Genomic DNA, 26,632 nt, shown 5'->3' on the forward strand with positions numbered 1-26,632 from the left:
CACTCTCACACGTCACTCTGCTACAGTAGAGTCACCAGGGGTTAGGTCACTCTCACACGTCACGCTGCTACAGTAGAGTCACCAGGGGTTAGGTCACTCTCACACGTCACGCTGCTACAGTAGAGTCACCAGGGGTTAGGTCACTCTCACACTGCTACAGTAGAGTCACCAGGGGTTAGGTCACTCTGCTACAGTAGAGTCACCAGGGGTTAGGTCACTCTGCTACAGTAGAGTCACCAGGGGTTAGGTCACTCTCACACTGCTACAGTAGAGTCACCAGGGGTTAGGTCACTCTCACACGTCACGCTGCTACAGTAGAGTCACCAGGGGTTAGGTCACTCTCACACTGCTACAGTAGAGTCACCAGGGGTTAGGTCACTCTGCTACAGTAGAGTCACCAGGGGTTAGGTCACTCTGCTACAGTAGAGTCACCAGGGGTTAGGTCACTCTGCTACAGTAGAGTCACCAGGGGTTAGGTCACTCTCACACTGCTACAGTAGAGTCACCAGGGGTTAGGTCACTCTCACACGTCACTCTGCTACAGTAGAGTCACCAGGGGTTAGGTCACTCTCACACGTCACTCTGCTACAGTAGAGTCACCAGGGGTTAGGTCACTCTCACACGTCACGCTGCTACAGTAGAGTCACCAGGGGTTAGGTCACTCTCACACGTCACGCTGCTACAGTAGAGTCACCAGGGGTTAGGTCACTCTCACACGTCACGCTGCTACAGTAGAGTCACCAGGGGTTAGGTCACTCTCACACTGCTACAGTAGAGTCACCAGGGGTTAGGTCACACTGCTACAGTAGAGTCACCAGGGGTTAGGTCACTCTCACACTGCTACAGTAGAGTCACCAGGGGTTAGGTCACTCTCACACGTCACTCTGCTACAGTAGAGTCACCAGGGGTTAGGTCACTCTCACACGTCACGCTGCTACAGTAGAGTCACCAGGGGTTAGGTCACTCTCACACGTCACGCTGCTACAGTAGAGTCACCAGGGGTTAGGTCACTCTCACACGTCACGCTGCTACAGTAGAGTCACCAGGGGTTAGGTCACTCTCACACTGCTACAGTAGAGTCACCAGGGGTTAGGTCACTCTGCTACAGTAGAGTCACCAGGGGTTAGGTCACTCTGCTACAGTAGAGTAACCAGGGGTTAGGTCACTCTCACACAGTAGAGTCACCAGGGGTTAGGTCACTCTCACACATCACGCTGCTACAGTAGAGTCACCAGGGGTTAGGTCACTCTCACACTGCTACAGTAGAGTCACCAGGGGTTAGGTCACACTGCTACAGTAGAATCACCAGGGGTTAGGTCACTCTCACACGTCACTCTGCTACAGTAGAGTCACCAGGGGTTAGGTCACTCTCACACGTCACTCTGCTACAGTAGAGTCACCAGGGGTTAGGTCACTCTCACACGTCACTCTGCTACAGTAGAGTCACCAGGGGTTAGGTCACTCTCACACGTCACGCTGCTACAGTAGAGTCACCAGGGGTTAGGTCACTCTCACACGTCACGCTGCTACAGTAGAGTCACCAGGGGTTAGGTCACTCTCACACTGCTACAGTAGAGTCACCAGGGGTTAGGTCACTCTGCTACAGTAGAGTCACCAGGGGTTAGGTCACTCTGCTACAGTAGAGTCACCAGGGGTTAGGTCACTCTCACACTGCTACAGTAGAGTCACCAGGGGTTAGGTCACTCTCACACGTCACGCTGCTACAGTAGAGTCACCAGGGGTTAGGTCACTCTCACACATCACGCTGCTACAGTAGAGTCACCAGGGGTTAGGTCACTCTCACACTGCTACAGTAGAGTCACCAGGGGTTAGGTCACTCTGCTACAGTAGAGTCACCAGGGGTTAGGTCACTCTGCTACAGTAGAGTCACCAGGGGTTAGGTCACTCTCACACTGCTACAGTAGAGTCACCAGGGGTTAGGTCACTCTCACACGTCACTCTGCTACAGTAGAGTCACCAGGGGTTAGGTCACTCTCACACGTCACTCTGCTACAGTAGAGTCACCAGGGGTTAGGTCACTCTCACACGTCACGCTGCTACAGTAGAGTCACCAGGGGTTAGGTCACTCTCACACGTCACGCTGCTACAGTAGAGTCACCAGGGGTTAGGTCACTCTCACACTGCTACAGTAGAGTCACCAGGGGTTAGGTCACTCTCACACTGCTACAGTAGAGTCACCAGGGGTTAGGTCACACTGCTACAGTAGAGTCACCAGGGGTTAGGTCACACTGCTACAGTAGAGTCACCAGGGGTTAGGTCACTCTCACACGTCACGCTGCTACAGTAGAGTCACCAGGGGTTAGGTCACTCTCACACGTCACGCTGCTACAGTAGAGTCACCAGGGGTTAGGTCACTCTCACACGTCACGCTGCTACAGTAGAGTCACCAGGGGTTAGGTCACTCTCACACGTCACGCTGCTACAGTAGAGTCACCAGGGGTTAGGTCACTCTCACACGTCACGCTGCTACAGTAGAGTCACCAGGGGTTAGGTCACTCTCACACTGCTACAGTAGAGTCACCAGGGGTTAGGTCACTCTGCTACAGTAGAGTCACCAGGGGTTAGGTCACTCTGCTACAGTAGAGTCACCAGGGGTTAGGTCACTCTCACACAGTAGAGTCACCAGGGGTTAGGTCACTCTCACACATCACGCTGCTACAGTAGAGTCACCAGAGGTTAGGTCACTCTCACACGTCACGCTGCTACAGTAGAGTCACCAGGGGTTAGGTCACTCTCACACGTCACGCTGCTACAGTAGAGTCACCAGGGGTTAGGTCACTCTCACACGTCACGCTGCTACAGTAGAGTCACCAGGGGTTAGGTCACTCTCACACGTCACGCTGCTACAGTAGAGTCACCAGGGGTTAGGTCACTCTGCTACAGTAGAGTCACCAGGGGTTAGGTCACTCTGCTACAGTAGAGTCACCAGGGGTTAGGTCAGTCTCACACAGTAGAGTCACCAGGGGTTAGGTCACTCTCACACATCACGCTGCTACAGTAGAGTCACCAGAGGTTAGGTCACTCTCACACGTCACTCTGCTACAGTAGAGTCACCAGGGGTTAGGTCACTCTGCTACAGTAGAGCCACCAGGGGTTAGGTCACTCTGCTACAGTAGAGCCACCAGGGGTTAGGTCACTCTGCTACAGTAGAGTCACCAGGGGTTAGGTCACTCTGCTACAGTAGAGCCACCAGGGGTTAGGTCACTCTGCTACAGTAGAGTCACCAGGGGTTAGGTCACTCTGCTACAGTAGAGTCACCAGGGGTTAGGTCACTCTGCTACAGTAGAGTCACCAGGGGTTAGGTCACTCTGCTACAGTAGAGTCACCAGGGGTTAGGTCACTCTGCTACAGTAGAGTCACCAGGGGTTAGGTCACTCTGCTACAGTAGAGTCACCAGGGGTTAGGTCACTCTGCTACAGTAGAGTCACCAGGGGTTAGGTCACTCTGCTACAGTAGAGTCACCAGGGGTTAGGTCACTCTGCTACAGTAGAGTCACCAGGGGTTAGGTCACTCTCACACGTCACGCTGCTACAGTAGAGTCACCAGGGGTTAGGTCACTCTGCTACAGTAGAGTCACCAGGGGTTAGGTCACTCTGCTACAGTAGAGCCACCAGGGGTTAGGTCACTCTGCTACAGTAGAGTCACCAGGGGTTAGGTCACTCTGCTACAGTAGAGTCACCAGGGGTTAGGTCACTCTGCTACAGTAGAGTCACCAGGGGTTAGGTCACTCTGCTACAGTAGAGTCACCAGGGGTTAGGTCACTCTGCTACAGTAGAGTCACCAGGGGTTAGGTCACTCTCACACGTCATGCTGGGTTAGGCTACACTCAGCTATCAGTGGACTACCAGTGCAGTAGACTACAACCACGGGCCGGGGGAAGTTTGACCTAAGACGGGTATACTGCGCTGAGTGAGAGACAGGCCTCGTTTTTATGGGTCTACCACCCCCCACCTTGCTCCATCCCAGCCCTGCCGAACCCCCTCCATGCCTCCAGAGCTGTAAACACTTTTTATAGCCCACGTTCAAAGGCTATTTCCATTTAAGCCCATTAAATGACATTTGGGAAAGGGTGTGAACTTAAACTGCAAGCAACAGACACACAAGCCAACCGTTAAAAACGATAACTTTTAAAAAGCAGCCGTTTTAGAAGTCGGAGCAGACACCATGGCACTGGTACTGTCATGTCCAATTAGAATGTGGCTTCCATTGATTTTTAGACAGTGGCTTTACTGGAGACTTTAACAGTGGAATATAGTCATAGTCACCAACTTTCACCCTCATTAACAGCTATGGTGGTGTTTTGCAGAGAGGGAAGAGCTGGTCAGAGACAACTTCCATTAGATTGTCAGTCTTGCTTAGAGCAGTCCCTTGGTGCATATTGTTTTAATGTAGGCCTAGTCTCTCGTACTGAGCTACAACTAGGGGCCCCATTTGTTCCTGTTCAGATCCTACAGTCATGTCAACAGGGCCACTGATAACCACCACACATCTCATCTTCCTGACTACTGCAGTGTGTCCAGTGTCCACTAGAGGTCCAGACTGATGGAGTTGGTGTGAGTGGACGAGGCTGACTTGTGATTGGTGTGTGTGTGTGTGTGTGTGTGTGAGCGGCAGCAGACTTACGGGCTGGAGTCCAGACTGATAGAGTTGGCCTGGGTGGAGGACGCTGATTTATGATTGGAGAAGATGGGGAGACTAGGTGAGGCGTGGATCATGTGGTCCACCAGGTGCCCAACCGACAACGGGCGCATCCGTGTCCCCTCCTGTACGAACAACGAGTTCCGGCTGCACACACACAACATGGTGGTTAGGATGATTGTGTGGGGAATCAAAGCAAATGAATGTACGGTATTCCACACTGTTTGAAGACTTCCATTGTTTGTTTGATTCTATTATGTTTTACCCAGCTTCTGTGATACATTTGAATGTGTAGAATTCCTTTTGTTTTGCCCATGCTATGGTAGTATTGGAACTAGAGGTCGACCGATTATGATTTTTCAGCGCCGATACCGATTATTGGGGGCCCAAAGGCCGATACCGATTAATCGGCCGATTACTTTTTATGCTTTTTTTTTTTTTTTTTGGGACACACACACACACACACACACAGCTCTGAAGTGACAACGATACTGAAGAGTCTGCTTAGGAGACAAATACTCTCAACTGTTTGAATAATAAAAATAGAGTTTAAGTTACCTGTGATGAATGCTGAAAACAAAAACTGTAATTTCTATATGCAGGAAATCCTATTTTAATAATGGGCACGGTAAGAATTGACTACCAAAGTGCGAGTCATAATTCCCATGACACCTTCTAGCAAAATCTGAAAAGCGGTTCCTTCATTTATTCCATAGGATATTTTTAGATTAACTTAAAATAAGGTCTGTGTTTGGTTTAGGCTTACACCACCTTGCCAATTTTATAACTGTGTAGATATCCATAGGATATAACTCTGATCAATATAAGCGAAGATAATTTTTTTTGTAGAGTGGATTTATGAAAATATGTTGACAAACGTTACCTAGTGAGATTTACACGGGTATCAAAACGCCGAGGCGGTTTAAGCACAAAACACAGACCTTATTTGAAGTAGATCAAGACATTCTCTATGGAAGACATGAACGGTAAAATAACGAAGAAACCCCTTTCAAGTTCAGCCGCAATTTATTACAGGAATTATGACGCGTCGACTATCTCTCTCTAAACCATATACCTTTGACTATTACGAGCCTGCTGCTGCCTACCACCACTCAGTCAGACTGCTCTATCAAATATCAAATCATAGACTTAACTATAATATAATAAACCTTAGGTCATTAATATGGTCAAATCCGGAAACTATCATCTCGAAAACATTATTCTTTCAGTGACATACAGAACCGTTCCGTATTTTATCTAACGGGTGGCATCCATAAGTCTAAATATTCCTGTTACATCGCACAACCTACAATGTTATTTCATAGTTCCGTAAAATTCTGGCAAATTAGTTCGCAACGAGCCAGATTCTGTATACCCTGATTCTGCGTGCAACGAACGCAAGAGAACTGACACAACTTCACCTGGTTAATATTGCCTGCTAACCTGGATTTCTTTTAGCTAAATATACAGGTTTAAAAATATATACTTCTGTGTATTGATTTTAAGAAAGGCATTGATGTTTATGGTTAGGTACAGTCGTGCAACGATTGTGCTTTTTTTCGCAAATGCGCTTTTGTTAAATCATCCCCCGTTTGGCGAAGTCGGCTGTCTTTGTTAGGAAGAAATAGTCTTCACAGTTCGCAACGAGCCAGGCGGCCCAAACTGCTGCATATACCCTGACTCTGTTTGCAAGAGAAGTGACACATTTTCCCTAGTTAAAAGAAATTCATGTTAGCAGGCAATATTAACTAAATATGCAGGTTTAAAAATATATACTGTGTATTGATTTTAAGAAAGACATTGATGTTTATGGTTAGGTACACGTCGGAGCAAAGACAGTCCTTTTCCGCGAATGCGCACCACATCGATTATATGCAAAGCAGGACAGGCTAGATAAACTAGTAATATCATCAACCATGTGTAGTTAACTAGTGTTTATGATTGATTGATTGTTTTTTTATAAGATAAGTTTAATGCTAGCTAGCAACTTACCTTGGCAATGTAAAGCAGGTGGTTAGAGCGTTGGGCTAGTTAACGTAAGGTTGCATCCCCAAGCTGACAAGGTAAAAATCTGTCGTTCTGCCCCTGAACAAGGCAGTTAACCCACCGTTCCTAGGCTGTCATTGAAAATAAGAATGTGTTCTTAACTGACTTGCCTCGTTAAATAAAGGTTTAAAAAAAAAAAACATTACAAAAAATATTATATAAAAAAAATACCGATTGTTATGAAAACTTGAAATCGGCCCCAATTAAATCGGCCATTCCGATTAATCGGTCGACCTCCAATTGGAACTGGGACTCCCTCACAGCGTGTCTCCCTCTCGGAGGCGTGGGCATGATATTAGGACAGGGTATATAAGGAGGAGTGACAGCCAGGTACTCACTGGTTAGGGGTACCGGGTAGGGAGCGTGTGGGCAGGCTCTGGGTCTCCAGCCTCTCGTCTGATAGGCTGTTCCTGCTCACCGCCTCCCAGTCTGTCCCGCACATCAACTTCCTGGCCATGGGCTTACTGGGAGACCTACTCAAACAGGAAATAGAATCAGTCACATGACAGAGCCAATGAGGATGTGATACTGCTGACTTTGTGATAAGGAAGACAGAGGGTGTGTCTGAAAAGGCACCCTATTCCCTATATAGTGCACTACCTTTGACCAGGGTCTGGATAGGGCTCGGGTGTAAAGTAATGCACTATATAGGGAATAGGGCGCCATGTCAGACCCAGCTAGAGTGGTGAAACACTCCAGTCTAAAGCCCAGATGTATATGTGAAACAGCTCAGCGATAAAGATAGAATCCGTGAGACTAGGATGTGATGATTGGCCAATCAATTTCACTAAATTCATCATATAGCACCTCCAGGATGTGATGATTGGCCCATCAATTTCACTAAGTTCATCATATAGCACCTCCAGGATGTGATGATTGGCCCATCAACATCACTAATTCCTCCTACAGCACCTCCAGGATGTGATGATTGGCCCATTAACATCACTAATTCCTCCTCCAGCACCTCCAGGATGTGATGATTGGCCCATCAACATCACTAATTCCTCCTCCAGCACCTCCAGGATGTGATGATTGGCCCATCAACATCACTAATTCCTCCTCCAGCACCTCCAGGATGTGATGATTGGCCCATCAACATCACTAATTCCTCCTCCAGCACCTCCAGGATGTGATGATTGGCCCATCAACATCACTAATTCCTCCTACAGCACCTCCAGGATGTGATGATTGGCCCATCAACATCACTAATTCCTCCTCCAGCACCTCCAGGATGTGATGATTGGCCCATCAACATCACTAATTCCTCCTCCAGCACCTCCAGGATGTGATGATTGGCCCATCAACATCACTAATTCCTCCTCCAGCACCTCCAGGATGTGATGATTGGCCCATCAACATCACTAATTCCTCCTACAGCACCTCCAGGATGTGATGCTTGGCCCATCAACATCACTAATTCTCTGGGCATGAACAGATATTTAGAGCTGTCATACTTCTTTTGATAGGGGACTTAATAGCAGAGATACATGCATAAACCATAAATACAAAGTCGACATCCCCTTTAACTTTTTTCATATTTTGTTGCATTACAAAGTGGGATTGAAACAGATAAAAGTAAAACATTTTGTCATTGAGCTACACAAAATACTCCATAATGTTAACGTGAAAAGAGCATTCTAAATATTAATATTAATAAAAAATGTAATAACTAAAACAGTCATTGCGTAAGTATTCACCCCTTTTGTTTAGGCATGCATAAATTAGTTCAGAAGTAAAATTTGGCTTAATAAATCACACACAAGAAGTTATATGGACTCACTCTGTGTGAAATAATAGAGATGAACATGATTTTTGATTGACTACCCTTTCCATCTGGGCCCTGATGGACCTTACATACATCTGTAAGGTCCATCAGTCAAGTATTGAATTTCAAGCATTGATTCAACTAAAGACCAGGGAGCTTTTCGAAAGCATCAAAAAGAAGGGCAGTGATTGGTAAATGGGTTACAATAACAAATCAGACATTGAATATATCTTTAAGCATGGTGAAGTTAAAAATCATGCTGTGGATTATGCATTAAACGACCCAGACACATCAAAGATGCAGTTGTCTTTCTGATCTGAGTGGCAGGACAGGAAGGAAACTGCTTAGGGTTGTCACCCTGAGGCCATTGGTGATTTTAAAACATGTACAATAATGACCTAAATGACAGAGTGAAAAGGAAAACACAAATATACAGAATATTCCACAATATTCATTTGTATGCAACAAGGCACTATAGTAATACTGCAAAAATGGCCTAAATGCAAAGCCTTATGTTTGGTTTGAATCCACCACAACACATCACTGAGTACCACTCTACTTATTTTCAAGCATGGTGGTGGATGCATCATGGTATGGGTATGCTTGTCATCGGCAAAGACTGCCGAGTTTTTCAGGATGAAAAGACACGGGACGGAGCTAAGCACAGGCAAAATCCTAGAGAAAAACCTGGTTCAGTCTGCTTTCCAGCAGACACTTGGAGACAAGTTCATCTTTCGGAAGGACAATAACCTACAGCACAAAGCCACATCTACACTGGAGTTACTTACCAAGAAGACAGTGAATGTTCCTGAGTGGTCAAGTTACAGTTTTGACATAAATCTGCTTGAAAATCTATGTCAAGATCCCCAACACCTTGACAAAGCATGAAGAATTGTTTGGTAAAAAATTGGCAAATATTTCACAATCTAGGTGTGCAAAGCTCTTAGAGACTTATCCAAGTAGACTCACATCTGTAATTGCTGCCAAAGGTGTTTCTAACATGCATTTACTCAGGGGCGTGAATACTTATCTAATCAAGGAATACTAGTGTTTTGCTTTTCATTCATCTTTAAAATGTGTAGTTGACAAAAAATATATAATTAATTAATTTTAATCCCAATTTCTAACAATAAATGTACAGAAATTCAAGGGAGGTGTAGATATTCGATAGGCACTGTACATATACAGTATAGTGTTGTGTTGCATTACCTGGCAAACACCCTGTTCTTGATCCCCTTCTCTTTACCATACTGCACCGACTGCACCTCGGTCCTCCCGCTGCAGAGAACACGTTCAAACAACATCCAAACCATCATTTTAGTAACACTCAGCCACATCTTACAAACTGCTGTGCTGTACCTCACATCACAACTGGAGCTTAAAAAAAATGCATCAACAATCTCCCAACTCTGTTTCACCCAAACTGTATATCTCACAGGACGAAACGCCCCCTTACCACTCCCCATCCCCTTCACAGCTCAAAGCAAATGCTCAAGTGCTTCAACAATGAACAGTTTGTTTTATTTGTACTATTTCTAATCTCCATCTGAGACATGAATCCATATGAATAATGGAATAACTCCCTTCTCCCCAAAAGCGTTTTGAAAGGACTGAAGAAAAACAAGCCCAGTTTTGGGTTTGCGTTAATAATTCATCTACTTTTCCCAAAGATGAGAGCACAATAGGCAACCGCTAACGCAATTCCCCAAACACTGACTGTTGATGCCACTCATCGTGACCTCGCAAACATTTTTGACCTGTGTTGACATTTCAATGGCAGTGCTTTGTGTCTTGCAGGTAAAGTGTGCACGGGTTGGTGCATGCACCTGTGGCAATGGGGATTTTCTCTTACCAGTAACGAAACTTGGAGCCCAGGGTAAAATAGTGGGCAAAGAAGTTCTTCTGAGGGGGAACGGGCCGGTCCAGACGGAAGAAGGTGTGATGCTCTACACAGGTCTTCCATAGGTTCTTACAGGCTCTGTAGTTCACCATGTTAAACCCCAGCAAGGTCTCCCTCGTCTCATTCTGTAGAGGGAGGGAGAGAGATAAAAAGTAAAGCAGGGAGGGAGAGACAGAGAGAATGACAGAGTGACAACAATAATGAGAAAGGGCTATGTTTCTATACTGAGAGCAATATATTCTGAGCTTCTGTTATGTGACCACCCTCCCACACATCATTCAATTCCTTTAATCCATAGGCTTTATTGTGTACTATGAATTTGGGGGGGAGTAGTGAGGTGTTGAGTTAAAATCTTGGTCCTATGGTCACAGATGTCAAGACAAGGCTACAGTGCCATGTTCATAGATGGGGAAATAGAATGTGTTGGATTAGCCACCATGATCCAGTAGGTTTGTCGCACGAGACGAGGAGACAGGCAGTTCATCTCTATCTGCAGCCCCAACATCCCCATACCCCTCCCTCAGCCTCCACGGTGTTTCCTGAGGGAACATGCCACATCCCCATAGCCCTCCCTCAGTCTCCACGGTGTTTCCTGAGGAAACTTGCCACATCCCCATAGCCCTCCCTCAGCCTCCACAGTGTTTCCTGAGGAAACATGCCACATCCCCATAGCCCTCCCTCAGCCTCCACGGTGTTTCCTGAGGGCACATGCCACATCCCCATAGCCCTCCCTCAGCCTCCACAGTGTTTCCTGAGGAAACATGCCACATCCCCATAGCCCTCCCTCAGCCTCCACAGTGTTTCCTGAGGGAACATGCCACATCCACATAGCCCTCCCTCAGCCTCCACGGTGTTTCCTGAGGGCACATGCCACATCCCCATAGCCCTCCCTCAGCCTCCACGGTGTTTCCTGAGGGCACATGCCACATCCCCATAGCCCTCCCTCAGCCTCCACGGTGTTTCCTGAGGGAACATGCCACATCCCCATAGCCCTCCCTCAGCCTCCACGGTGTTTCCTGAGGAAACATGCCACATCCCCATAGCCCTCCCTCAGCCTCCACGGTGTTTCCTGAGGGAACATGCCACATCCCCATAGCCCTCCCTCAGCCTCCACGGTGTTTCCTGAGGGAACATGCCACATCCCCATAGCCCTCCCTCAGCCTCCACGGTGTTTCCTGAGGGAACATGCCACATCCCCATAGCCCTCCCTCAGCCTCCACGGTGTTTCCTGAGGGCACATGCCACTCGTCATGAAGACATGGTGGTCCCCATTCCCACTTGGGTCATTATGTTCACAGAGACAGCCATAGCATAATGTTCTAGTAAGCCATCTGCTCATATAGCCTGTGAACCTACTGTACAGAAACAGAGAGAGACCACTACCTAGAAGTTAAGGTTCAGTGTCCTTTAAAAAATAAATATGTTTACTTTGCTGTGACTGTCCACACCAGCATCTTGAAACGTCGTCAAGGAAGAGCAGGTTCTCGGTATCTTGAAACGTCGTCAAGGAAGAGCAGGCTCTCAGCATCTTGAAACAACGTCAAGGAAGAGCAGGCTCTCAGCATCTTGAAACAACGTCAAGGAAGAGCAGGCTCTCAGCATCTTGAAACAACGTCAAGGAAGAGCAGGCTCTCAGCATCTTGAAACAACGTCAAGGAAGAGCAGGCTCTCAGCATCTTGAAACAACGTCAAGGAAGAGCAGGCTCTCAGCATCTTGAAACAACGTCAAGGAAGAGCAGGTTCTCAGCATCTTGAAACAACGTCAAGGAAGAGCAGGCTCTCAGCATCTTGAAACAACGTCAAGGAAGAGCAGGCTCTCAGCATCTTGAAACAACGTCAAGGAAGAGCAGGCTCTCAGCATCTTGAAACAACGTCAAGGAAGAGCAGGCTCTCAGCATCTTGAAACAACGTCAAGGAAGAGCAGGTTCTCTGACCAACACCATCATCATGTGCAGTAAAGACTAAAGCTCCCCTCACCAAGAGGTCAGATAATGTTAGGCGATTAGGCCTAGCTCGTGTTCCAATTCATCCCAAAGATGTTCGATGGGGTTGAGGTCAGGGCTCTGCGCAGGCCAGTCAAGTTCTTCCACACCGATCTCAACAAACCATTTCTGTATGGACCTTGCATTGTGCATGGGGGCATTTTCATGTTGGAACAGGAAAGGGCCTTCCCCAAACTGTTGCCACAAAGTTGGAAGCACAGAATCATCTAGAATGTCATTATATGCTGTAGCGTTAAGATTTCCCTTCACTGGAACTAAGGGGCCAAGCCCGAACCATGAAAAACAGCCCCAGACCATTATTCCTCCACCAACCTTAACAGTTGGCACTATGTATTCGGGCAGGTAGTGTTCTCCTGGCATCCGTCAAACCCAGATTCATCCGTCAGACTACCAGATGGTGAAGCGTGATTCATCACTCCACAGAACGTGTTTCCATGGCGGAGAGCTTTACACCACTCCAGCTTGGCATTGCACATGGTGATCTTGGTTTGTGTGTGGCAGCTCAGCCATGGAAACCCACTTCATGAAGCTCCTGACGAACACATTTTGTGCTGGAGCTGCTTCCAGAGGCAGTTTGGAATTCAGTAGTGAGTGTTGCAACCGAGGACAGATGTTTTTACGCGCTACGCGCTTCAGCTGTCCCGTTCTGTGAGCTTATGTGGCCTACCACTTCGCGGCTGAGCCGTTGTTGCTCCTAGACGTTTCCACTTCACAATAACAGCACTTACAGTTGACCGGGGCAGCTCCAACAAGGAAGCAATTTTTTAAAAACTGACTTGTTGGACGTGACGGTGCCACGTTGAAAGTGACTGAGCTCCTCAATAAGGACATTTTACTGGCAATGTTTGTCGATGGAGATTGCATGGCTGTGTGCTCGATTTTATACACCTGTCAGCAATAGATGAAGCCGAATCCAGTAATTTGAAGGGATGTCCACATACTTTTGTATATACAGTGTATATACAGTGCATTCGGAAAGTATTCAGACCCATTGACTTTATCCACATTTTGCTACATTACAGCCTTATTCTAAAATTGATTACATTTATTTTTTACATCATCAATCTACACACAATACCCCATAATGACAAAGCAAAAACAGGTTTGTAAAAATGTTTTGCAACTTTATTTAAAAAATGTAAAAAAAATTAATCTATATACATTTACATAAGTATTCAGACCCTTTGCTATGAGACCTGAAATTGAGCTCAGGTCCATCCTGTTTCCATTGATCATCCTTGAGATGTTTCCACAACTTGATTGGAGTCCACCTGTGGGAAATTCGATTGATTGGACATGATTTGGAAAGGCACACACCTGTCTATATAAGATCCCACTGTTGACAATATATGTCAGAACAAAAACCGAGCCATGAGGTCGAAGGAATTGTCCGTAGACTTCCGAGACAGGATTGTGTCGAGGCACAGATCTGGGGAAAGGTACCAAAACATTTCTGCAGCATTGAAGGTTCCCAAGAACACATTGGCCTCCATCATTCTTAAATGAAAGAAGTATTTCTAAAAACCTGTTTTCACTTTTCATTATGGGATATTGTCTGTAGATTTATGAGTATATAAATGTTTAAAAAATATATATTTACAGATAAGGCTGTAACAAAATGTGGAAAAAGCAATATATATATATATATATATATATATATATATATATATATATATATATATGATGTATAGACAATGTGGACAGCATATGGATTGAATATGTAGTATATCTGAAGAACTGTATATGTATAGTATATAATAAAATATATATTGCTCGCAAGAACAACTTACAACTCCAGGAGAAAAATGTAAAAGGAGGGAAATTCATTTCCTGGTTCGTTTAAAGCGTGTGCAGTGACCCGCGCTCACATGACCCATATGTCCATGGGGCTGCGTCCCAAATGGAACCCTGTTCTTTATATATGGCACTACTTTGATCAGAGCCCTGGTCAAAAGTAGTGCACTAAATAGGGACTAGGGTTAAATTTGGGAAGCAACCATGAATAATTCAGTCCGAGTGACACCCTGGAGGCTGGGCGACGGCCGCAGTGCTCTTAGTACAACTGCTCTGGAAAAACCCTTCTCCATTATGAAACCAGGGAGGGAGAGGGGAGGTGATGGGGCTGTTTTGGGGATCTTTTCCTGAGATTCCACGGAACAGAGGAAGTAGGAGGGAGCCTGCAGCACTTTCAATTCATTTTCAGATCACACTCCCCACCTCCACACCCAAAATGCATTATCTATTCTTCATAATTAATAAGCATTTAAGAGGCTCTCCCTCTGTTGCTCTTCCAGATTTCAGTGACAGTCAGCGGCGGAGCAGGCCGGTGATTATGCCAGAAAACCAGTTCATCAAATAAACAAATATGGACGCTGGGTCTGGGTGAGGGGGCAGTTAATGTTGTTCATGTCTAAGCTAGGTTGTTTCAGATTGATATGGTGCCTGTGGTGTGATGAGGGACTGGACCAGTGGTAGGTGGTCCATTAGCAGTGCTAGCTAGTTTCCTCCCTGAGGAAGAGCCAGAGAACTGGGTCTGGTTTGGGGACACTATTGACAGGGAAGCACAGTTACACAAGCTGAGGCAGAACCTGTGGCTGTGTTCACTGCTGTGTTTTCTGCTGGGTAAGTCATGATTCCTACTGTATAAAACACATTGCTGGTAGATTAGTAGATCCCACCTTACATTTTATTATCAAAATAAGGACATTGAAAACGACGGCTTGAATACCTACCACTTCTCTCCTGAGCTGAACGAAGAACTGTTTGCACTTGAACAATATTTTCACAATCTTCAACCTGAAAGGGGTGAGCGAGAAATACACAGAAATTGCGTCACAATGTGTGTCACTGCAGAGGGTCTCCTTCCTTCACGGCTCAAATCAGAGCCTTCGCTGCAGAGAGCAGCTGTCTCCCCATCAAACCTAATCCCCCCTCTCCTCTCTTCCTCCCTTCCCCCTCCTCTCCCTTCCCCCTACAGCCCTTCTACATGACTCACAGCTCAGATAAATATATTTTAAATTCACTCTCTCTCTCTCTCTCTCTGACAGCGTCATCTAAGATAGCTCATTTGTCAGCCCGTTGTGGACATAAATGGGAGAGAGGCTAGAATTCACACATCTCTCTTAGATACCGGACCACTCTGCTTTCTGAGAGGAGTAACGTTGTGTATCGCCTTTTAATATATATGGGCAGGCAAGCCAAACAGAGAGAGTGGTCAATAGGAGCGAGCCTTCTCGCTTGACAGTGGAGGACAGCTGTTGTGAAACGCGCCACTGTTAGCAGCCCTAAATTTAGCCTGACTGGAAAGCGTCGAAGCAGACTGTGCTACAGCAAGCAGCTGGCTTTTAAGAACTGGGGTGTGTGCTGTGAGGAGCGAGTGGGGGGTGGGGAAGTGTGTGTGTTGGATTATTACTCGTCTGGTGGGGATTTAGGCTGTGCAATCCCACCCCTGGCACACACTTCCAGTAGCCCCTCCCACAGCTGAATATCAAAGATTTCTAAGAATTAAAGCTTTGGGCCTCAAAGACAATCCACATGAAAGCTAAACCGCTCTGAGTCCGCTCTGAGATTCTAGGAATGATCATCTGTATTTTACACATGAATATGTAAAACAGTTATGTGATGTGCTTAGAAGAATTATATTTAACACTTCTCGGAATGCTTCTGCAACCTGGAAGACTCAATGATATGTGGGGCGGCAGAAAGCCTAGTGGTTAGAGCGTTGGACTAGTAACCGTAAAGGTAGCAAGATTGAATCCCCGAGCTGACAAGGTAAAAATCTGTCGTTCTGCCCCTGAACAAGGCAGTTAAACCACTGTTCATAGGCTGTCATTGAAAATAAGAATTTGTTCTTAACTGACTTGCCTAGTTAAATAAAGGTAAAATAAATAAAAATATAGCAAAAATATATACATTAAAAAATACATATCCTCATCTTTCCTCTTCCTACTCACACATACAGTAAGCATTTAGAATTTCTAACACAATCTACCGAAGTGGATGCTCTGTGTGATCACAAACAATCCCCTTGTAGCAACGATCAAATGAATTATGGGATTTACAAATGGCCTCATCTTGTATCAGAATCAAAAGCCTCCAGTTTGTCACTCACCAGGGAAAGCAGTTGATTCGTACCCTGTTCTTGTAAACCACGATCCCTGCTGACATCACCCCAATTAAAATGTCAGTGTTGCGTTGATCCTGAAACACACAGAGACAGAGAGAGAAAATGAAGTGTCTAAGCATCCTGAGAGTGGGCCAGCCTGGTGGAAGCTTTGGAGGGGGTACAGACACAGACCCTCTCCCCCCATCTCTCTATGGCAGGGTGGGGGTACAGACACAGACCCTCTCCTCCTATCTCTCTCCCCCCCATCTCTCTATGGCAGGGTGGGGGTACAGACACAGACCCTCTCCCCCTATCTCTCTATGGCAGGGTGGGGGTACAGACACAGACCCTCTCCCCCTATCTCTCTATGGCAGGGTGGGGGTACAGACACAGACCCTCTCCCCCCATCACTCTATGGCAGGGTGGGGGTACAGACACAGACCCTCTCCCCCCATCACTCTATGGCAGGGTGGGGGTACAGACACAGACCCTCTCCCCCCATCACTCTATGGCAGGGTGGGGGTACAGACACAGACCCTCTCCCCCTATCTCTCTATGGCAGGGTGGGGGTACAGACACAGACCCTCTCCCCCTATCTCTCTATGGCAGGGTGGGGGTACAGACACAGACCCTCTCCCCCCATCTCTCTATGGCAGGGTGGGGGTACAGACACAGACCCTCTCCCCCCATCACTCTATGGCAGGGTGGGGGTACAGACACAGACCCTCTCCCCCCATCTCTCTATGGCAGGGTGGGGGTACAGACACAGACCCTCTCCCCCTATCTCTCTATGGCAGGGTGGGGGTACAGACACAGACCCTCTCCCCCATCTCTCTATGGCAGGGTGGGGGTACAGACACAGACCCTCTCCCCCATCTCTCTATGGCAGGGTGGGGGTACATCCCTCTATGGCAGGGTGGGGGTACAGACACAGACCCTCTCCCCCATCTCTCTATGGCAGGGTGGGGGTACATCTCTCTATGGCAGGGTGGGGGTACAGACACAGACCCTCTCCCCCATCTCTCTATGGCAGGGTGGGGGTACATCTCTCTATGGCAGGGTGGGGGTACAGACACAGACCCTCTCCCCCATCTCTCTATGGCAGGGTGGGGGTACATCTCTCTATGGCAGGGTGGGGGTACAGACACAGACCCTCTCCTCCTATCGCTCTCCCCCCATCTCTCTAGGGCAGGGTGGGGGTACAGACACAGACCCTCTCCCCCATCTCTCTATGGCAGGGTGGGGGTACAGACACAGACCCTCTCCCCCATCTCTCTATGGCAGGGTGGGGGTACAGACACAGACCCTCTCCCCCCATCACTCTATGGCAGGGTGGGGGTACAGACACAGACCCTCTCCTCCTATCTCTCTATGGCAGGGTGGGGGTACAGACACAGACCCTCTCCCCCATCTCACTATGGCAGGGTGGGGGTACAGACACAGACCCTCTCCCCCATCTCTCTATGGCAGGGTGGGGGTACAGACACAGACCCTCTCCCCCCATCTCTCTATGGCAGGGTGGGGGTACAGACACAGACCCTCTCCCCCTATCTCTCTATGGCAGGGTGGGGGTACAGACACAGACCCTCTCCCCCCATCACTCTATGGCAGGGTGGGGGTACAGACACAGACCCTCTCCCCCTCTCTCTCTATGGCAGGGTGGGGGTACAGACACAGACCCTCTCCCCCTATCTCTCTATGGCAGGGTGGGGGTACAGACACAGACCCTCTCCCCCTATCTCTCTCCCCCCCATCACTCTATGGCAGGGTGGGGGTACAGACACAGACCCTCTCCCCCATCTCTCTATGGCAGGGTGGGGGTACAGACACAGACCCTCTCCCCCTATCTCTCTCCCCCCCATCACTCTATGGCAGGGTGGGGGTACAGACACAGACCCTCTCCCCCTATCTCTCTCCCCCCCATCTCTCTATGGCAGGGTGGGGGTACAGACACAGACCCTCTCCCCCTATCACTCTATGGCAGGGTGGGGGTACAGACACAGACCCTCTCCCCCCATCACTCTATGGCAGGGTGGGGGTACAGACACAGACCCTCTCCCCCTATCTCTCTATGGCAGGGTGGGGGTACAGACACAGACCCTCTCCCCCTATCTCTCTATGGCAGGGTGGGGGTACAGACACAGACCCTCTCCCCCATCTCTCTATGGCAGGGTGGGGGTACAGACACAGACCCTCTCCCCCTATCTCTCTATGGCAGGGTGGGGGTACAGACACAGACCCTCTCCCCCTATCTCTCTCCCCCCCATCACTCTATGGCAGGGTGGGGGTACAGACACAGACCCTCTCCCCCATCTCTCTATGGCAGGGTGGGGGTACAGACACAGACCCTCTCCTCCTATCGCTCTCCCCCATCACTCTATGGCAGGGTGGGGGTACAGACACAGACCCTCTCCCCCCATCTCTCTATGGCAGGGTGGGGGTACAGACACAGACCCTCTCCCCCTATCTCTCTATGGCAGGGTGGGGGTACAGACACAGACCCTCTCCTCCTATCTCTCTATGGCAGGGTGGGGGTACAGACACAGACCCTCTCCCCCTATCTCTCTATGGCAGGGTGGGGGTACAGACACAGACCCTCTCCTCCTATCTCTCTCCCCCCCATCACTCTATGGCAGGGTGGGGGTACAGACACAGACCCTCTCCCCCTATCTCTCCCCCCCATCACTCTATGGCAGGGTGGGGGTACAGACACAGACCCTCTCCCCCCATCTCTCTATGGCAGGGTGGGGGTACAGACACAGACCCTCTCCCCCATCTCTCTATGGCAGGGTGGGGGTACAGACACAGACCCTCTCCCCCTATCTCTCTATGGCAGGGTGGGGGTACAGACACAGACCCTCTCCCCCTATCTCTCTATGGCAGGGTGGGGGTACAGACACAGACCCTCTCCTCCTATCTCTCTCCCCCCCATCACTCTATGGCAGGGTGGGGGTACAGACACAGACCCTCTCCTCCTATCTCTCTCCCCCCCATCACTCTATGGCAGGGTGGGGGTACAGACACAGACCCTCTCCCCCCATCTCTCTATGGCAGGGTGGGGGTACAGACACAGACCCTCTCCCCCCCATCTCTCTATGGCAGGGTGGGGGTACAGACACAGACCCTCTCCTCCTATCTCACTATGGCAGGGTGGGGGTACAGACACAGACCCTCTCCTCCTATCTCTGTATGGCGGTGGGGGGGTACAGACACAGACCCTCTCCTCCTATCTCTCTATGGCAGGGTGGGGGTACAGACACAGACCCTCTCCTCCTATCTCTGTATGGCGGTGGGGGGGTACAGACACAGACCCTCTCCTCCTATCTCTCCCCCCCATCTCTCTATGGCAGGGTGGGGGTACAGACACAGACCCTCTCCTCCTATCTCTCTATGGCAGGGTGGGGGTACAGACACAGACCCTCTCCTCCTATCGCTCCCCCCCATCTCTCTATGGCAGGGTGGGGGTACAGACACAGACCCTCTCCTCCTATCTCTCTATGGCAGGGTGGGGGTACAGACACAGACCCTCTCCTCCTATCTCTGTATGGCGGTGGGGGGGTAAGGGTATGACAACAGTAGGAGCGCAATATAGTCCCCAGTTTAAAATGGGGCACAACCACTCCACCTCTTCACTGTAATAGTCAAAGTGTGATGATCATTCTACAGCAAAAATGGCTGGATGGACAATGGTGGCTGGGCCTCAGTTGAGATCTGCCATTCACTCATTGTACCAATCATTTTGTGACCTGCTTTGTCTTATGAACCAAACTACTATCCAGACAAAAACAACCAAACCTAGACAGTCAAACAGACAGACCAAGACACCCAAACATGCACATAAAAGTACCCAGACAGACAGACACATTATCTGGGACAAAGAGAGAGGTCTGTCTAATTCGGACAATGAGGGAAATCTCTGTACTCCAGACAATGGCTGGATTAGTGGACTCCCCAGTCCACAGATACACAGACACAGCTTGTCAAGGCTCAGTGGTTCTGCTGTTCCTCAGCTATAAAGGAATCCTCAGCCTTAAAGGGAAACTTCAGGATTGTGGCAATGAGGCCCTTTATCTACTTACACAGTCAGATGAACTTGTGGACACCATTTTTATGTCTCTGTGTCCAGTATGAAGGAAGTTCGCGATAGCTTCGCTACTAGCATGCTAACAGATACCCATACACGTCCAGTCATTGCGCTAACGCTAGTTAGCATTGGCTCACAAAACTACCTCTAACTTCATACTGAACACAGAGACATACATTTTTTATCTAGAAGTTCATCTGACTGTGGGGAAGTAGATAAAAGGGCTCATTGCCAAAGTCCTAAAGTATCCCTTTAAAGGCTTCATGAGTTCCTGGCAGCGGGGGCCAGAGGAATTCCATACTGCTGTACGCTGCCTCAACCTACTTCTTCTACCTGCTGGCTTAGAAAGCACAGGCTCTTCTAGAGCTAAGGCACAGCTGTATGGAACGTGGGTATCAGTGCTGCTATGACAAGTGCCCTTTCTACTACTGCAGTGACAGACACACAGGGGAGCAGCCTTACCCTTGCATAGTGCAATTCCACTCCGTACAGCTCCAGCGTCCGTGCTGTGTTCAGGTAATTAAACTCTGACTGGGCAGAAGACAGACCACTGAGAAGTAGAGAGAGAACGAGAGATAAATGAGAGGGAGACGGTTCCTCTAATCAAACACACGTAATCCATTCACAGAAGACAGAGCAGCACAGTGAGATCATGCCTGGAAATGCACTCAATAAAACCATGGAAACCGACTCTGCTATAAGAGCTGGGGCAGACAAGTGACAAGTATACAGCTGTGTATGAACATGTGTCCCTGGGACATGAAGATGGGCCTCTCTACCTGTGCTGTTGGTGGTGTTTGGTGACCTCCTTGTGGAACCCTTGTGGCGGGTTGGGGATGAAGCAGAACTCTGAGAGGTAGCCAGGAGCATGCTCCGAGTCACTGTAGTCTCCCAACTCAGCTACACAACGCACAGAGAGAAAATCTATTCAATAGTACACAGACAGTTAAATCGACACACATAGCCTATATCATACACAGCAAACAGTAGGCCTATATTGTACTGGACAGACAAACCACTGCCTATCAATGCAGTAATGAATACAAGAGCCTCAATCAAAAGCCTGGTTATGAGGTCTGTTTATAAAATACACAAGTGGTAGAGAAGCTTTGTAGCGCCAACCACCACTACAGTAGCTGAGTACCTCAGAACCATTAGCTTGTGGTCGTGTGTGAAACAGACACCAATTCATAAGAGTGGACCTCTTAAAGGGCCAATCCTTCATTGTAACAATAACAAAGCAGTGTCCTTGCCTCTGTTTTTGTGAAAAAGCTGAGGAATTCAAGGACTGACCATCCAATATAACATGTATCATTTTAAGCGTGTTGAAGCTATACAGTGTTTGTTTTCAAACATTGGAATAAAACAAGCTTGTATTAGTTATATTCTTCAAGATTCAATGGGCATTCATAACTCATAAGTCCAAAAATGTATGTCGCAAGTGCAGATTGCTGCTTTAAAATTGATAGTTTGTGATTTTGACAATGTCTTAGCGTGCATTTTAAAAGAAGTTGCCAACTAGCGTTCACGCAACTGGTAACTAGCGTAATGACAGGAAGTCATGCCTAGTTTGACTTCCTGTCATTGCGCTAACGCTAGTTAGCATTGGATTGCAAAACTACATCTAACTTCCTTCATACTGGATGCAGAGACATAAATATGACATCCACGACTTCATCTGACTCTGGAGAAAACCCTTTAACCACGGGCTCATAACAAACAGATCAATTCAAAACAGTTATTGATCTAATCACCACACACACAAAAAAGACCCACAATGTTCAAACTAACTGGTCAATTGCCTATGGATTTATTAGCAGTATGCAAATAAATATCTACACAGCACTAACGCCAAAGCTTTCAGCAGAGTGCATTTCTTGATCGAATTTAACCAGCCTCACTGATTTGGTAAAACTAACCGAATTACCAGCAGCATTTAACAGCAGCATTGAATCATCTTGAAACTGAAATGAAGCTAAAATGATTCATACCACTATCCCCATGGCTACAATGAAATGAAAACCTTCTCATGGGGAGGGACACTGAGCTAAGTGAGATTCTGGACATGGACACCCACAGGTTGTGTTAGATGTTGGAGGTGCAGTTCAAATCCCTCCAGTGACCTATATAGCCATGAGACTCCCTGGGGAGTTTGGGGAGAGAGGCAAGCCTCAGCAGGCCACTGCAGTGGAGATGTGGACAGATTGAATGGGAACAGACCCCTGACTAACCCCCTCTCCAATCTGTCAGGAGCCATTATTCAGGTCAATCTGGTGACACAGGCTGGTAAACTACACTCCTCAGGCTAAAAGGCCCATCACAGTGGTAGGCTGTCGCTCTATGCTAGCTGTGGACCGCTAGGCTAGGCTATACTATGCTAACATGTTACAGTAGTCAGCGTGCTAGTTTATTAGTTAGAATGTTGGTTACTGAGTAATAAAAATGGCATCCAACACCTGGAAATCATGTGTTTGATGTATTTGATACCATTCTACTCATTCTGAGTCAGCCATTAACATAAATCTGTTCTCCCCAACCTCTTGTGCTATGTGCTGTGCTATGTGCTGTACTATACTGTGCTTTGCTGTCCTGAGCATGCTTGGCGAATGGCCAGTCACACTACCAGCACAAAAAAGTCATACCACACAAATCAATCTGGGACAAAAGATGGGGAGAAACAGCCTAATGATTAGCATAGCGTTCCGTATACAGCTAACCATGTCCTGCTAACGTAGACCGTCATTGTAAATAAGAATTTGTTCTTAACTGACTTGCCTCGTTAAATAAAGGTTCATTAAATTAAAAAAAGCAACAAGGGCATAAAGAGAGGATTATGGCCGATTTCAGGCTCCGCTGCAAACAGCTTGTTTTATTGGGTGAGAGAATTAAAGAATAAATTGGATATGACGTTGTAAAAAGTTATGCAAGGCGGCACACACAGTGACCATTGGGAAGTCCTGGTGAGTACACCGACTCTCAGCTAAAGGCTTACAACACACAGCTTTCTAGTCATCTCACAACAAAAGAGTTGGAGTTGCTAGTGGCCAGAAACTGTGCAGCCTCGTATGAAGCATCAGAGAGATCAAATGTGTGAACTAACTACCAGTAGCTACATATCTTTAGCAGCACATCAGGAGAATGGCTACTTACATTGAACAGCATGGGACACCATGAGAATGGCTACTTACATTGAACAGCATGAGAATGGCTACTTACATTGAACAGCATGGGACACCATGAGAATGGCTACTTACATTGAACAGCATGGGACACCATGAGAATGGCTACTTACATTGAACAGCATGGGACACCATGAGAATGTCTACTTACATTGAACAGCATGGGACACCATGAGAATGGCTACTTACATTGAACAGCATGGGACACCATGAGAATGGCTACTTACATTGAACAGCATGGGACACCATGAGAATGGCTACTTACATTGAACAGCATGGGACACCATGAGAATGGCTACTTACATTGAACAGCATAGGACGCCAGGAGTGCGGCAGTGTTGTGTGGACAGGGCAGTCTGTGGGACACAAACACACAAGTCACCACGAATTAATTTGATCAATAGGAAAATCATTACAACAGCTTTTTTTTTTTCTACCAATAAAACAGTGTTTCAGCGTGCTGGCCCGGTAGAATCAGTGTTAGTCCACTAGAACAGTGTGTCAGCGCGCTGGCCCGGTAGAATCAGTGTTAGTCCACTAGAACAGTGTGTTAGCGTGCTGGCCCGGTAGAATCAGTGTTAGTCCACTAGAACAGTGTGTCAGCGCGCTGGCCCGGTAGAATCAGTGTTAGTCCACTAGAACAGTGTGTCAGCGCGCTGGCCCGGTAGAATCAGTGTTAGTCCACTAGAACAGTGTGTCAGCGCGCTGGCCCGGTAGAATCAGTGTTAGTCCACTAGAACAGTGTGTCAGCGCGCTGGCCCGGTAGAATCAGTGTTAGTCCACCAGAACAGTGTGTCAGCGCGCTGGCCCGGTAGAATCAGTGTTAGTCCACTAGAACAGTGTGTCAGCGCGCTGGCCCGGTAGAATCAGTGTTAGTCCACTAGAACAGTGTGTCAGCGTGCTGGCCCGGTAGAATCAGTGTTAGTCCACTAGAACAGTGTGTCAGCGTGCTGGCCCGGTAGAATCAGTGTTAGTCCACTAGAACAGTGTGTCAGCGTGCTGGCCCGGTAGAATCAGTGTTAGTCCACTAGAACAGTGTGTCAGCGTGCTGGCCCGGTAGAATCAGTGTTAGTCCACTAGAACAGTGTGTCAGCGTGCTGGCCCGGTAGAATCAGTGTTAGTCCACTAGAACAGTGTGTCAGCGCGCTGGCCCGGTAGAATCAGTGTTAGTCCACTAGAACAGTGTGTCAGCGTGCTGGCCCGGTAGAATCAGTGTTAGTCCACTAGAACAGTGTGTCAGCGTGCTGGCCCGGTAGAATCAGTGTTAGTCCACTAGAACAGTGTGTCAGCGTGCTGGCCCGGTAGAATCAGTGTTAGTCCACTAGAACAGTGTGTCAGCGTGCTGGCCCGGTAGAATCAGTGTTAGTCCACTAGAACAGTGTGTCAGCGTGCTGGCCCGGTAGAATCAGTGTTAGTCCACTAGAACAGTGTGTCAGCGTGCTGGCCCGGTAGAATCAGTGTTAGTCCACTAGAACAGTGTGTCAGCGCGCTGGCCCGGTAGAATCAGTGTTAGTCCACTAGAACAGTGTGTCAGCGTGCTGGCCCGGTAGAATCAGTGTTAGTCCACTAGAACAGTGTGTGAGTGTGCTGCTGAACCTGTGTAAATAAGAACAGCCAACTGAACTAACCTTCCAGTCAGGATGTCCTGTTTGAGCTGGAGGAAATACTGGTACCTACAGGGAATAAGGAGAGCAGTTACACCAATAACAATGTGATACAGATGTCTGTGATTATGGACCATAGAACATTTGGACATAATGTACAGTACACTAGATAAAGCACCTGGACCGGACCCACTCACATGGAGCTTCTCTGATGCTCATTGCTTAGGCAACATTTCTATGACTTAACTTGTAGCCTGTTGTTTTTGTGTATAACTAATACTGAATGAATCTCATCATAGTACAAGAGCTCACCAGCACTGTTGTTGTGTGCTGTCTGGAATCGATAACGCACATCCAAAACAGATCCATGCCTCTGCATCTTAGACATACAAAGTGGTTTACTCACTTGATAAGGCTGGCTGAGCAATATCATGCTTGAGTGGTGCATGGATTGAATAAATAACACTGGAGTATCCAGTTGACTGTAACTCTGTTTTTAATGACCATGGATGGACACTTGCAATAGGGGCTGGCAGCATTCATGGCATGCTATTCACATTTATGCCTAGCTGTGTGCCAGGCAGCCAGCAGTAGAATTTGCCCATTATTGCTTAATATACCTACCAAGCGGATCCTAGTCTTAGATGAAGTGAACTCTCAACCCCAGACCTACTCCTAACCCGTTTACTGTAGTCATCTCCATTAGTAGAATGATTAGCTGAGGGCTTTAGCAAGTGCAATACAGTTACACAGGGTAATTCATCTCCTTATATGGGCATGACATGGCAGGTTGTAATAGTAATAACACTAATGACTAAATAAGACAAATGACAAGAGATACCAACATTTACACAAAACAATACAAACAGTACATTACAGAGACAATAGCTACATCAATCTACAAGCTCACATCCACCAACCTCAACGGAAGTGTTAACATATAGTACAGGAAGGGTTGCCATATTTTCACAAAGTGGTTGAATTTATGTTAAAGCATAGGTAATCTTCTCCATAGGACTACACTTATTCATTTCAGAGAGCCGTCTTGGAATTGGGAGAGGGGAATATGATTTTCATGTCAATGCAACACATTTTCTTGCAGTGGCAAGAGCGATTTCTGTCAATTTGATTTTGAAGTTATTCCTCAAATTCACATTTGTGAAGTTACCCAGAAGGCATATTTCAGGATGAAGTGGGAAAGGGACCTCCAAAGGCCAGGGTATCACAAACATCATGCCAGAAGGCTTGTAATTTAGTACACTGCCAACTGGAATGCAAAAAGGTATC

The 26,632-nt window shown here is 47.6% G+C and overlaps 1 protein-coding gene across 2 annotated transcripts in view; it reads right to left on the reverse strand.

Annotated features, from left to right (window-relative positions):
* LOC106582393 (tyrosine-protein phosphatase non-receptor type 4) overlaps positions 1–26,632 on the reverse strand; it is a 132,335-nt gene that overhangs the window by 35,379 nt on the left and 70,324 nt on the right. For both annotated transcript variants that reach the window (XM_014165465.3, XM_014165466.3), the window contains exons 6-15: positions 25,370–25,414; positions 24,045–24,097; positions 21,342–21,462; positions 21,025–21,112; positions 16,485–16,573; positions 15,106–15,169; positions 10,323–10,495; positions 9,680–9,748; positions 7,044–7,178; positions 4,645–4,806 (exon numbers count right to left, since the gene is read on the reverse strand). In XM_014165465.3, the coding sequence (XP_014020940.1) occupies positions 4,645–4,806; positions 7,044–7,178; positions 9,680–9,748; positions 10,323–10,495; positions 15,106–15,169; positions 16,485–16,573; positions 21,025–21,112; positions 21,342–21,462; positions 24,045–24,097; positions 25,370–25,414 (999 nt within the window). The remainder of the gene's footprint in view (positions 1–4,644; positions 4,807–7,043; positions 7,179–9,679; positions 9,749–10,322; positions 10,496–15,105; positions 15,170–16,484; positions 16,574–21,024; positions 21,113–21,341; positions 21,463–24,044; positions 24,098–25,369; positions 25,415–26,632) is intronic.

Source organism: Salmo salar, chromosome 21 (assembly GCF_965601325.2).
Source record: "Salmo salar chromosome 21, fSalSal1, whole genome shotgun sequence".
In the NCBI taxonomy this organism is placed as follows: Eukaryota; Metazoa; Chordata; class Actinopteri; order Salmoniformes; family Salmonidae; genus Salmo; species Salmo salar.